A 14,746-nucleotide genomic window follows, 5' to 3' on the forward strand; every position below is an offset into this window, starting at 1 on the left:
CATTTTCCATTCTCCTGGGGAGAATTTAATTCCTGAACCCCTTTCACTCCTCAAACCACAACATAAAATCTCTCAAAAATCCTACACAATCCAGAAGCTGCTTTGTTGTTGAAAGAGCCTCCAGCACAGATTATCCCTCTAAGGAAACACAGGACATCAAACTGCACTGGACCATGGCCATGTAATGACTTCAATCACTCATTTCAAAGCACAATGTGACTCATGCCTTCCACACCCATCTGAAAATTGTTCTTTAGTATATGGCAGGAAACAAATATCCTCCAAGACTTAAAAGTCATTTTATGCTGCTAGGATGAGGTCCTTTTCTGTTACCAGTTCTTACAGTATCATAGATAATAGAATTTAATGCATGACAAGCATTTTAAAATATAAATTATTAAAGATACTGACTTCAGCATGGGCATAACACTCTTTATAGAACAGTGCCTTTACTGCATGGTCTTAAAGCACCAAACAAAGTGGTTCTGCATGGGGAATCCTTAAGAAATATGTACATGTTGGTGCTCATGACCACACATGAATAATAAATCACGTCAGTAACATGTCAATTTATCCAGTATGTTGATATTGCTCAATTAAAATCAATGAATAAAACAGCAGATGGCTCATTGTTGCATCCTCAGCAATTCAAAAAGCTGCAAAAGCCTGGCTAGAGCAAGTAGAGAAATCCCACCTGGTCTCTGGTCTCAGCCTCCTGGATCTGGATCCCTTGCAACTGCTTCTCGTAATTGGAGCACATATCACAGCGCCTGCCCAGCTTGTTCCCTGCATTCTGCACCTGCAGAACAGAGTCAGCACCTGCCATGAGCCCAGGAAGTCTCCAGGGGATGCAGGAATGCTAAACACACTCAGGTGTGTTGTGTCACCACAAAACATTACAGGTGAAAGTGACAGAATCATGCAATGGCAGGATTGAGCTGCTCTAAAAGTGAAGGATAACTCAAAATCAGCTTTTCCTGCCATGAGTCCCACCACTGGCACAAAAAGCCATGACACAATGAGTTCATCAAGTCACTGATTGTGTCCTTTTGACAAATAGAAACCAAACAGGAGAGAAGAAAATAATAGTGTTGGGCGGGCAGTAGGGAAAGAGAGTAAACCTGCTACCATTCTGGAACTGCAGTGGTTTTGGCCAAGGGGACAAAAGGAAGTTTTCTCAGAGCTCCAGCTGCAGGTCAAGCTTGAGCTGAATGTTAATCTGTATTTGCTGCTCCATGTCCCACCCCCAGCAAATGGCATTCACAGCCAGCATGTGCTCCTGCCTCCAGAAACACGTGGGAAGCTGCATTTCTGCTCTGGATTCTAAGAAAGGGCTGAAGCAAAGCCTCATCAAAATGCCAACAGGGCAAGGAAATACTAAGGAGTAGGGATTTAACTCAGCTTTGAACTCAAGATGCTGAAATTTGTCCAGATATAGCAAACTAGGAGGAAAACAAAAACAACAACAAAGCAACTTTACAACAGGTTTGGAGAGACCTCCTAAGCAACGATTTGTATTAAGTTAAATTTCAACAAATTGAGAAAAAAAACATCACTAGTTCTTCACTTCATCTGTCCTTTATTGGGCCTCTTCTCCTTCACTCCATTCTTATATTATTATTTTTTTTTTTTACCCCTATCTTGTCCTCCTGTTCATCAGTATGGATAGTTATCTCTCCCCACCTTTTCTTCCCCCTAAAGTGTTACTCTTTGGCCTCTCTTCCTCTGAAAGAGAAACCACAGGAAACCCAAAATACTCCCCTTTTCAGCAAGAAAGCAAACGCAAGCTTTGAATTGGCATCATATAAAGCTGCTGAAAAACTGACAGGCAGAACACCCAGAAGCAACAATTTCCTTGTCATCCACACAGCAACTGGCCCAGGGCATGGTCTTATCTGCTGCTTGCTGCTCTCAGAAATGGGTTTCTGATGATGCAAGTCCCCAACGATTTCCTGAAGCCTCTCTGTGGTCCTCTGTGCGTTGGGCACAGTTTGGCTGCTCATTTCCAAACTGCACCTCGTGCAGAGCCCTCAGTAAACACCCCTGGCACACAGAGCAGCACCAGCTCTGCTCCTGCTCCTCTCTGCCTTCCCTCCCCAGCTCCACTATAATGCCCTTCCCTCAACTTCCCATTTTCTCCTATTCTTTAAGTTCTCCCACCTTTTTTCACCCTCTCACACAATTCTGAGTTCTTCTGCCAGACCCTCCTCAAAATCCAAATTATCCAGTGTTTAATAAAGCTGCCTGTCTCACAAGCAGGGCCAGCTCATACACCTGACACTGGATGTGTTTTACTACAGCAGCATTCCAAGAGGGAAAAGTGAACAGGAAATGATCTTTTCCTTTCCCACAAGGCTCTGTGTGGAGCCAAGGAGGCAGAGCCCTGCCCACAGCACTGCCAAGGCAGGAGCACTCACCTCCTTCTGCAGCAGGTTCCACTCTGTCTCGCTGACCAGGCGATACCCACTGGGAGACACATAAGCACTCTCCATGCCCTGGGTGACACTGGAGAGCAGGGAAGCAGTCTCTTCTTGCTCTGGTGTCATAGCTTTGATTGCTTTTTCCTGATCTTTGGTCAACATGAACCCGCTTGGCATTTGCAGGGATCCAAGGGAAGCCGTATCAAAGTTCTCAGACACTGAATCTGCTCCAACAAGTGGTCCAAAATCTGACTCATCCAGGTTCCCAGCAGATTTTGCTTTGTTGTTGTACCCTAAAGCTTTGGACTGTAAGGATCCAGAAGTGCCCAGACTGTCTGTTGACTGTGCTCTCCGCAGTCCATCTTTGAACATATCAGGATCTGGTTTATTGAAGGATTCGCCAGAGGAAAGAAGCAAGTCTGCATCCAGGGAATGGACTGAGCCATGGGTGCTATTCACATGCACCTGGAATTGAAAAACAAGCAATAAAACAATTATTTACTCCAGTTTAGAAGTATGGTACAAGAGGAATGCTGGACATTTATTATCAGACATGGTAAAGTTAAATTTGAATTTGCTTTGGGAAGAACATCTGATCACTAAGCTGAAGATGGCAGAGGAAGGGACACAGAGCTGAAATGAACCAGCTACAATTTTAAAACAAATAAAACAAGGAAAAAAAAGTCTTCTGTTAACAGAGCATTTTTGTAAGGCTGCCTTCCTGCCACACAAGCAAGGACACAGCCAAATTCCATCTTCCAATATTTGAGGCAAGATGCTTTCCCTGAAGAGATGTACTTGTAACATCCCTTCTACAACTATAATCTATACAAGAAAGGCAAATACTCCTCTCCCAAAAGTAAATTCAGAAGTCTTTCATAAAACAAAAAGCTTTGAATTAACACAAAAATAAACAGAGAAAAATGCATTTAAAATCTACTCTATAATGACAAGTTAATGTTGTTCCTCTGTTTCCTTCCTCTCCTTTGAGTGTCTGACAAAATACCGAAATATTTTCTTTGCAAGATTATTTGTCCATGAAACAAAATGAAGAGAAAAGGTTGGGCTCAGACAGAAAGGTATCCTGGGGAATGCCAGCACCAAAAGCCACACAAACTGTCCTGTGACGTGGATCAGGCACATGGAGCCTCTTGATCTATTTTTGTTTTCTGTAGCACTGAAAAGAAAGCAGTAACGCCTTACTTAAAAAGCATATGACTGCTTTCAAAATACCTTCCAAAATATTGTGCACTTCTGCTTGGCCATTAGGCACAGAAGGAAGTAACACTGGAAACCAGCCTCTTGAGAAAAATTATAATTTCTGAAATAGGTCCAGAGATCAGCAGGCTGCTGACACTTCATATTGGTGCTTATAACCTATAATACAGATATATAATGTACTACTGGTTTATGACTGTTGTAAATGCCTTGTTTTAATCATTTTTAGGTGTAGTATTTATATTTGCATGTATATACACAAGATCATCATAAAAAAATCAAGAGAAGACAGACATATAAAACTGCATTTCCAGGCTACAGCTGTTCTATGATAACAACAAAATATTAATAAATCATCTGTTTGTACTGCAAACTGCTCAGCAGAGAAGAGCTCAGAAGCCAAATGATGACAAGTTGTAAGAACTGGTCGATAATATGATTCATTACAATATATAAAACACATTCTGTACAGCTAGAAAGGTCATAAATAAAACCAAACACACATACAAACCCTAAACACTCTGAAAATTATGCTCCTTCTCAAAATACAATTTTTTCCATTACGTATAAATCTTAGAATTAAATAAATGTCGTGAATGATGGACTAAAGAACATCCCATGAACTGAGATTGAGGAGAACACCAGAAAATAAATTTTTGTTCACCACCAATATGTCTCATTTGCATATCTGGACACTGAAGATACAAACATCATATGAAATAGAAAGCTGTGTTCTGACTGTAGGCTAAAGGGTAGAACTAGATCTCAGCTGCATTTAAACCTCATGATTCTGAACATCTTTCTGCATTCTGAACTGTTATAAATCCCTGATAAAAGTAAAGGGCAGACTCTTGAATACATATATCAAGGATATACCTTTTTCTCCCTTCAAAAATGATAAACCAGGCAAATCACAGTCTCACTCTGCGAATTCTCAAGTCTCTTGAAGGTTAAATAAGCTCCTACAGGACAAAAACTTAGTGGCTTTTTATTAGTTTTTCCTTCATTTGACTCACAAAACTAAAACGGAACCTGAGAAATTACAAGTACAGAATTCAACAACTTGGTTAGCAAAGTAGCTACAACACTCATGCTGAATGCTCAGCTATAATTGGCCTAATCCTGGACAATTTAGGTGTGTTAGAATGTGCTTAGAAACCCCAAGAGAATCTACCAGCAGTTAACCTCCAGAATTCAAAATGTAAATTACCATTTTTAATGGCACCTCCCAGGATGCTGCAGTATTGTCTTCCAATCTTTATTAGAATTTATAGATTCAACTGCAGCTCCAAGGATTTTTTACTGCCTAACAAGATTAGAAGCTACAGAGAATAAAGGGCTGTAACTCTGCATTTGTATTTGCAATGAACACCCTGAGGAATGCACAAGTGAAAATCCAATTATTTTACCTCTTCATTAGAGAGCTGGGTAAGGGTTTCTTCAGGGGCCAGAGAACATGAAGCCTTTGTTTCATCATCTGAATCCTTTTGCTTCTCTTCTTTTCTCTTGCTAAGCCTCTGCTGATCATCTTCTTCCTGGAAATCAGTGGTCAGTAGAGAATAGATGTAAAATGAGATTCTATTTTGCCACAGTGGTCATGACATCAGCTTTCATGATAAACTAAGCTACAAAGACAACACTGAAAAAGATTATTTTGATTAAAAGCCCAGTGTTTCTCACATAAATATTCTTTTAGTTAATAAATAGTGTTCATTTCACAAGGCATCCAAACTGATTTAAGTGAGAACTTACTTCTCAAGTTTAGTGGCTGATTCATGTTCTAGAATGATTTTATTCAAAAACCATATAACCTAGATCAAAATTTCAATTATAGAGATTACCAAATAGGTGACAAAACTAGCTGGTACACTGGCTATTGTATAGAATATATATAACATTTACATCCCTAAAGGACCCATTAACAGCCTTTATACATGCATGAACATTAAAACAAAACATGATACAGGAAGTGCCCTAATCACTAAATGATGGAATATAAGGAATATAAGGAATCAAAAAAAAAAAAAAGACATAGTAGATCATTAAGTGATTAAGTATGTACACAATCCCTTGTTTAAGGTAATTTCAAATTAAAATCTTAATTTTTGCTTAGGATATGTACTGGAAGACTGAAAAAGCCTAGAAAGAAGTGAAACTTGCTGACATCTTTAACTCAGATGTTTTGCATCATAGATGACTGTTTCTTTCTCCAAGATAAATTTCTGGATATTATTACCTTTTGGCAACATTAAAGTTCCTACACATCAACATTAAAATACTTGTCCAAATGGAGTTTGTTGTAACTGCCAGCTGTCATTCACAGGGCAGATTTCTGTTTAAACTGCCAGTTCTCATTTTCTGAGCTATTACCACACTTGCCTCCAACATGTGATTTCCATACCTGTTACACCACAGTAAACCTACAGTATTACTAAAAAAATAAAAGGAAAAAGAGGAAAGCAGCAAGTAACCTGATCCTTTTTTTTCAGCTCTTCCACCTGGCGGAGCTGCTCCGAGGTGAGAACGATTTCCATCCTCTGCATGTCCCTCATCAGTAGACGTTGGGACTCCAGGAATTGGTCATTGGCTTTCTGCCACGTGTGTTTCAGCTGGTTGTGCTGCTGCCTCTCTTGCTCTAGGAGATGGCAAACTATGCAAACAGAGAAAAAAAATCCTTCTGAGGCACAATTGTTTAAATATCTTTTCCAAAAGAAAAAGCATTTTCGGGAATAAAAGTAATTATTTTTCTAATCAAGAACAGTCAGGCTTTGTTGAACAACTATTTAGGATAATAATGTCTTATTTCAAATACTGTTTTCCTAATTTCCAAACTTGGCTCATGATTAGGGATGTATTACTGACAGTTCAAGATTTCCCAGTGAGAAGAATAATACCTCAACTTCATTCATGAGTTCTAATAGTTTATTATTTTTTTAGTGCTGGTTTCAGAAGACTGTCTGAAGGTCAACACATTATGGAAATTGTGCTCAGAATTATGTACAACCACAATACACACCTAAAATCACTCTGGCAAGAATCAAGCTTGCAATACTTTAAGAAATTAGCAGATATTCAACAACAAGCCTTGGGGGAATGAATAGCTCTGTTGTTTTTCTGTCATAAAGGAACTTCACATTCAATTCTTCTGCAAATATTTTAAAGCCTTTCAGATTTAAAAGTGCTGCTTCCCCCTCCCAATTTCTGTTAATCCAATTCAAATAAGAAATAAGAAAAGAATTAGAAATTAGAAATAGAACCCAACAGTTCTATTGGGTTTTGCATCCTCAGTGGAAGAGAGTCAAAGGATTATTATTAGGTTTGTACCTTCATGCAGCTCCTTCCTCAACTTCTCTGCATCTTCTTGCAGGACTGATTTTTGTGTGTTGAGGACAGCCACGTACATCTCCAAGTCTGTCCTACACGACTTCTCAGCTTCCAAATAATGGTTCAGTTCTTTAACCTGAAAAAAATGAGGGAATTGCCAGCTCAGTGGGAGGACACTCTCAGACATTCCTTTCATGTTGGAAGTCACAGTGCTGCCTGTGCAGGTAATGTATAGGACAAGTTTATTTCCAGAAATCACAGCTTTTCAACTACCAGTGTGCAAGTAGTGCTTGTATTTTTTTCTGAGTAAGTTACTCATTAAAATTCTGCTAAGTAAAACCTACCAGTGTATCACAGTTAAAACAGCTGGATTACAGCAGCAGCAGCACTGAGCACAGAGATGGTAAAAAGGCAAGTATCTCAGGAAAGCAGACAGTGAAGTGATCCTTTAATCAGTGCTGATAGCCAGGAACTAAATAGCTGATAAATGTTGATAAACCAAGAAGTCTTTAGTTCAAAATACTGTAATCATAGTAGTCAGAAAAAATGACTACAAGGCAAGCTTGAACTAAGCCTAAGAAGACAGAAAACTTGGGGACAGACAAGAAAAGAAACTTTCTAACTCTTGAGAGACTGTTGCAAAAGGGAAGGAAAATCTGTCAACAAAGAGCAATCATATCAAGAAATTCTGAAGAAATACATTTGGATTTTTTCTTCTTGCTTTTTTTTTTTTAAATAGCAAAGTTAACAAAGAACTGAAACGAGTGTCCTGCAGAATGTCCAGTGGGAACCTTTTAAGACAGGGTTACATAAATATCTATCAGACGTGAGGCTTGGAGAAATGGATCCCATCTTGGAACAAGGAACAAATTGGAAGATTTCTTTATGGCACTATCGAGTTTTATGGTTTGCTGAGTCAGAAATCACAGGAGGTTTTATCTTACAGGAAACCAAAGCCTTCAGGCAATTCCTAAGTGGCTCCACAGAGCTGCTGTTCATCTTCCTCAGCACAGCACGAGACAGGATGTGCCAATGCCAGCCCAGGGCTCAGGACAGCCTTGGGCTGTGATGCCACTGATGGTGGGGACAGCTTTTCTGCCCTAGGATACCAAATCTTCCATCTGATAGCCTTTAAGCCTTTGAAATGGCAAAGTCTGACTCTCTGTGGCTCAAAGTGTGGCAATAACCCAGAGGCCAGATGGCTGGGAGAGGTGCAAAGCAGGTATTTTTCTAGAGCTTTTTCTATTACTAGAAGACCTGGAGCTGTGCAATTTATTCTAAATGCAGATCCCACACACATACTGCAGCTCTCAAAACAGAAAGATGCAAAAATGTATACAGGCCAGACATGGCATTTGAGCAACAGGAGACGAGAAGGGCATGAAGAGTTTCCCAATACACCTTTTTCTCTCTTAAAAAATTTGACTTGTCTGCATCAAACTAGCACACTGCAAGATATAAATCAGGATCCAGTTAGAGCTCCACCTCACCTCTGATGCTGCTTTTATTTTTTCTTCAGCTTCTGCCAGTTTCTCCTTCAGGGCTGCAATCTCCTTCTCCATGGGCATCACAACCGAACGCAGCTTCTCAGCATCTTCCTGAGCCTGAAGTTAAGACAATAAATTGTAACACATCATCATAATTTGCACAACAGTTCCCATTACTGAAGACACTTGGAGAAAATCCCTATGTCAACAAAAAAAAGCTGACTAAACTTCCACTTTCAATGCTCATCTTACTGCTATTTATTTAGTCCAGAAGCCATCTCTGTGACAATACTCCATTTACAGAAGGCAACTAAATTTTAAATCTGTGTATGGGTTAGGCCACAAATTTCTGTTTTAAAATAGAATGTTGGTGAATACATCACTCTTGATACCTGGGAGAAAATTTACGGATCACGCATTTTAAAAAGTGTGCACTTTTCTGTTATTAAAGACCTAACTGTCCCACAACCTGCTGCCACATAGCACACAGGAAAAAACCCCAAAATAAGTGCATTATGAAATACTGGCTGTGCAGTTACTTATTCAAAAAGTTAAAAGCAAATGGAGCTGCACAGTAATGCCTAGTGTAGCTTAGTTCTCTTTCAGAAAATAATTTTTCTTCTTTAAATTACTACTGATGCAGCATCAGATTTTGGTGTTACAGTACTGAATATTTCAAATCATATATAGACAATTTATCCCATGTTTTTCTTCAAAAAGTAGTTCTGAGAAGATCAAAGAGCAGCAGAATTAGAGGACTGATTCAAGGAAAGGGAAAAAAAAAGAGAAAGAGCAAGGTAAAAATAGAAAGAATTAAAATGAGAATAGCATTCAGGGTTCAAATCCAGGATGGTACATGTTAATGTGTGGCCATGACATCCTCATTTCTTAAGTGCTCTGCCTTTCCTTCATGGATGCATCACAGATTTTCCAAGTGAAAGGAGCAGCTCCCTCAGACTCCCCAAGAGCCAGCAGGAGACTCAAACACTCGCTGCAGTAAAACTCTTCAAGCACAGAGAATTCCAGAGTTCTAATTTGGGCTGGCTTTGTGCATGAGGCTCAGAATGCTCAGTTGCTCTCTGTCTTCTACTGGAGGAACTCAGCAGGGGAGGAAGGGCAGAGATCTGTGCCCCAAAGCTGAGGTTTCAAAAGATGACACTTTTCATAACCCCGTCAGCAAAGACAGACAGAAAAACATAACACTCATGTCTGGTTTCAAAGCTAGACTAGAATGCAGGTTCTAGAGGTTACTCTGACTTTCAGTTTCTTATTGACAACTGGATTCTGAGCAAGACTTTCAGGAAGAGAAATAGAAAATATTTTTAGCCATTTAAGTTTTCTAACGTAAAATGAATAGACAAAATAAAGTATTAATGCAATACCTGTCAGTTATATAAACACTACAATTTTAAGGCTTTACAGTAAATTCTAAACACAAAACAAAATTAAATTTCTTTACATTTCATTTACTTCTGCTGCATTTTGCCACTGCTGGAGTACCAATAAAAGCCGTGAGGAAAGCAAGGGACATCACCCGGCAGTGAATTCAATACCAGGGACATGTGACTGTCACACACATGCCCAGACCCTGCCACTTGCAGCCAGCAACTCATCAGTCACATTTTTCAAACAGATGGGAGCAGGAGTTCCACTTCAGACATTGCTTTATATTTCATTTATCTTATCAGTTCCATTCATTTACTGCTATCTATAACTGGTTTATATGGACTAATTATAGCCCAACGTATTCTTTTCTAATTATTCATGGTAATTGCAGCAATATTTCACTGCCAGTCTGGTTTCACATGGCTCAGCACAGAATACAGAGTAACAAATGTGCCTGTGCTGGAACTAAGCAGTTCAGAGAAACAGTCAGAAGTTCTCTGAAAGCAAAACCAGACTGCCAACAGCAACCAACTGCAAAGACAAAACCGTATCAAATTCCACATACAGAAAAATTACTCCAGCTTTTACTGCTTGGTAAACAGAGCTGAAGTTTGACACTGTGGTTACAACATATTGTAAGGATCCCTGTTAAAGGTCAGTGTGATCCTGAGCCACACATTTAGAACAGCCTCTCTCTGCTAACAAAAGGAGTGCTGGGCCCTGGGGCTGCTCTTGGATGTAAAGCAGAATTACTGAGACTCGAGGTTAAAGCTCAACTCAACCTTTTAATAAAATGAGAATATCTGTTGTGTTGAAAAATGCTACTTAAAGATACTGTCACATGTGGCAAGAGGTGCCACAGCATCAAATTTCCTGTGCTAGGAGGTGTTATTCAGACTCTTCCAGAGGTGTGATCCTTAAAACGTTTATTTCCTTCTAACATTTTGTCAAACTGGGCTGTCAACGACCATGGTTTTACACATAATCAGCTCATCTTTAGTCATCCCTTAACCTAAACCAAGCACCCAAACCACTTCTGCCCCAGCAAAACCTGCTTCCCCCAGCACAGGGGCTGCAGAACCCACCGTGAGGGACCTGCAAACCACAGCAAGAAAATTACTCCATGGAGAGAGAATGCTAAAAACAAGTCCAAGACATTTTCAGAGGAACAAAAACCTGCCTGGAGAAATCCCAAGTAACATTATACCTGAGTTTGTTCCTTAAAAATCAGACAAGCGGAAAACACACAGACAATTTAAGGACTTCTCTTTATAGCAGGACTAAACCATTTTAAAGTCCTCTAAATTTGTTCCACTGTTTTTTATCATTACCGACAAAAATAGCTTAGTGTATATCAGATTTTATGGCAAACTCTGTCACAGAAATCTGATTACTCTCCCCTTCCAATTTCCCCTCTCCTGACTAATAAGCACACTTCCTAACAGGAGGTTTGTCCTTTTCCTGCTCTCTCTGCACACAAAATACCTGCTCTGCAGACTTCTGCTACTCAGAGTTTGACACAACTGTGCTAAGAAGGGTATTTATATTCATCACAGCTCCAACAGCAAAACACATCCTTTCCTGACTGGAAAATGAGGTCTGACTGAAAAATAAAAAAAAGCCAAGTCAAATTTTGCCAGTGGCCAAAATCTGGGCACAACTTGTCCCCACCCAGTCGTTGTCCAGAGGGAGCTCAGTCATCACACAGCAGAGAACTTGCAGGGAAATACATGCTGCTGTGGGAGATTGCTTTTAGCGTCTGTGCAAACAAAAAAAAATCCCAGACCTACCTGGTATTACAGCCCAACAGGAAAATAGATTTATATAAATCCCCAGCAAGTTTTTGGAAAGATTCATCACTAGGTAAGCATGTTAATCAATAGGTCAAGGTATCCACCTTTTTGGAGTAGGGAAGGGAGATTAAGAACACAAAGTTTTCAGCACAGATTTCTTAGTTGCTTTGTGATGAAGATCACAGAACACACAAATTCTCTATAGAAATTAGCAATCTGTAACCTGACATATATTTACATGGAAAAGCAAGACAGCTGCTTCCAGACAAGACCATGTGTTCCAGCAGACATGCTCCTTCTGACAGAGGAGCACATAAAGATGGAGTATAAGCATTGTTGGCTGCAAATGCCATTTTGCATGGGAAATTGATCATAAGTCTTCAAATAGCACATCCCAAGTGATCAAGAAAATTCCTCTTTTCACACTGACTGCTGGCACATGAATATTCATTATTTGGCTGGCCTAGCACACCTTTTTATGCGTTTGGGATTTGCTTGCTTGTTTTTAGGTAAAATTGAATGTCCTTTTCCTAATTGTGATCTAAGTCTTAGTCTCCTTGAGGAAAAACCTCACAGGTTTAATAATAACAAAGAAGATTAAAACCCCATGCAAAGCAGTTTAAGCAATTATTTCAAGCTGCACTCTGAAAACCAGATTTCCCCCTCCCCCTCCTATTACATAAGGTACATGTTCCTCTGCTTTACAGGCCTAGAAAGCTTTCCAAGCTCCTATTAACCAGGGATTAATAAACTGATCACCTTTTCCTTTAGGATCACCAGGGATATTTAATTCCCTTTTAAAGGCCTATAGTTGAAAATGCTATTTATCTGCTATGCTAAAGTTCTTACTAAGGCCACTGAGTTTATGTGAGCTGTGCTGCCATGTCAGCAACTTGTAACTCCAACGTACATTATCAGTAAATTCTGATTAAAAATATGAATCAGTTGAGAGAGATTGTTTTCTGGAAGTGCTTATTGGCAGTAAGTTGGGAGTGCAATGCCAGGACTTTCACACCATTAACTCTGCATCTTCTACAAGACTCACCACACACTGATCCAGTTTTGAACCTCCATTCAGCTTCAACCAAAGTCTTTTGTTCCTTAACGAGATTAAAACCTTTTCTTAAAAATAGTTTATGTCTTACAGTTTCAGTGGGATTAGAACAGGCTTTGCCCTCACTCTTACCTTTCAAATCAGGGCTACATGAAGAGCAGTCCCACTGAATACCAACAGCAATAATGTAACTACAACCAGCAAAAGGCATGAATCTCTAAGTCTCAGAAAAAGAATTCCATTTTGCAACACTAATACTGATTGCTTGCTACAACAGACTAAAATAGCTAAAATGTTTCTCATGTGGAATGTTTGTGATATTCCACACTGCATTTCTTCTGCTGACAGCAAGCAGGAACAAGGACATGCAGTGATGTGGCAGATTATCAGATGTTAGCCTATGCCTTGAATTCAATATAGGTTCATTCACTACTTTCAAATTGGCTCAGAACACCTTGAAGACTAAGGTAAGCCTGCTGAGACTACAAATTCATGCAAATGCAAGTTATTATAGTAATGTAAACAAAGATTATAAATCACTGATCTATTATGACAGGTTCAATTTCCTTCTTGCCTAAAAGGAAACACACCAAATCTCCAACCTCCAGAAAAAAAAAAAAAGGAAAATCTAAACTCAAGACAAGGCACGTCAATCTACTTCTCTGAACTTTTCTTAGTCACAGATCTTTGAACATCTACAACAATATCTGTCCATACTCCAGGGCAATTATTTTCCGTCATCCAGAGCCTGCTGTTTTGTGACAGCAAGGTTCTGTACTTCCTGGGAAGGCAGCAGTAGTGTGATGCACAAACATGATTTTACTTTAAAACCAGAGGAAAGACATCTTAGATATGCTATATTGAGGTTTTCAATGGGCACTTTACATTTTTAAGACCTGAGAAAATAAATAAAGGTACAGAAGTGTAAAGGAAACTTTATAAAGCTGCAGTCAATTCAGAGAAATCTAAAGGTAGTTTTACTTGAGCTCATTTGATATTATGACAAGTGACCTTACAAGGCTGCTTGCTTTTACAAGCTGAAGGCCAAACTTTACCATCTTCCCAGGTGCAATTCTGTCACTAAATCCACATAACTGGGAACAAAACCTTTAAGGCTTCAATGGATCAGGTCATGATGACTTCCACGAACAAAGGCTGGCAGTTGGCAGGCCCAGGCTGTGTGAATTGCTGAGGAATTACAGCAGGCATAGCAATGAACCCATGCATGACCCCACAGGCCTAACTTCAAACAGAAACGGAGCAACTCCATTCCAATGTACCTTTTTCATTTCATTTTCTAGGTTTTCCTCCTCCTGGCCTTCCGACAGTCGCCTCCGTAGCTCTGCAATTTCCCGTTCCACGTTCTCTCGGTATTGGTTCCACTGAGCTCTCTCCTGCTCCAACCTGTGGTGATACTGGAGCTCATAGTCACGAACAGTCTCTAGAAAACAGCATTTTCAAAGCTTATTTTCAATATAAGTTAAAGAACGGAGCTTTAGGAACTCCATCTCCAACCACACAATGATTTACTATAATCAAAACTAGGACAGCAGGATACTCTCCCTTCCCTTGGACTCTTGCCCCAAAACACAAATGCATAAGTAAAAAATCCAGAGGAACTGAATTTCAATTAGTACCATCATTAGAACACAAAGAAACAAGCCCCAAAAACTGTGCAACTCCCAATTCCAAGGTAATGTACATGACTAACATCCTATTCAGCAGCACATTTTGTACCTCCAAGTACATCATCCAAACAAATGACCAAAACCTGACTTATTTACTCCAAAATGCAAAGAAATTCAAACTTCTCACACAGCTTTTGCTTCCCTATCATTAACATATCTCCCTCAGGTAAGGAGCTGTCTGTGTTTGCACAGGGACAGCAGCTGGCACAGCTGAGCCCTAATCTAGGTTCATGTATCTGTGTAGATCATAAATAAACAGACATTCGTGTACTCAATATACAAGAAGGTTTGTCTCTTCTGGGTGAAAAGCAAAATCAGGTGATGGAAAAACTGCCCACAGCCAACAGGCTGTAGGCTCAGGATAGTGTGATCCTGT

The 14,746-nt window shown here is 39.7% G+C and overlaps 1 protein-coding gene across 1 annotated transcript in view; it reads right to left on the bottom strand.

Annotated features, from left to right (window-relative positions):
• RABEP1 (rabaptin, RAB GTPase binding effector protein 1) overlaps positions 1–14,746 on the bottom strand; it is a 42,996-nt gene that overhangs the window by 7,590 nt on the left and 20,660 nt on the right. Inside the window, exons 4-10 of the mRNA XM_085078857.1 lie at positions 13,963–14,123; positions 8,453–8,566; positions 6,963–7,098; positions 6,110–6,288; positions 5,048–5,173; positions 2,418–2,885; positions 695–799 (exon numbers count right to left, since the gene is read on the bottom strand). Of these exons, the coding sequence (XP_084934983.1) occupies positions 695–799; positions 2,418–2,885; positions 5,048–5,173; positions 6,110–6,288; positions 6,963–7,098; positions 8,453–8,566; positions 13,963–14,123 (1,289 nt within the window). The remainder of the gene's footprint in view (positions 1–694; positions 800–2,417; positions 2,886–5,047; positions 5,174–6,109; positions 6,289–6,962; positions 7,099–8,452; positions 8,567–13,962; positions 14,124–14,746) is intronic.

The sequence above is a fragment of the Lichenostomus cassidix genome, chromosome 19 (assembly GCF_008360975.1).
Source record: "Lichenostomus cassidix isolate B80296 chromosome 19, HeHo_3.0, whole genome shotgun sequence".
In the NCBI taxonomy this organism is placed as follows: Eukaryota; Metazoa; Chordata; class Aves; order Passeriformes; family Meliphagidae; genus Lichenostomus; species Lichenostomus cassidix.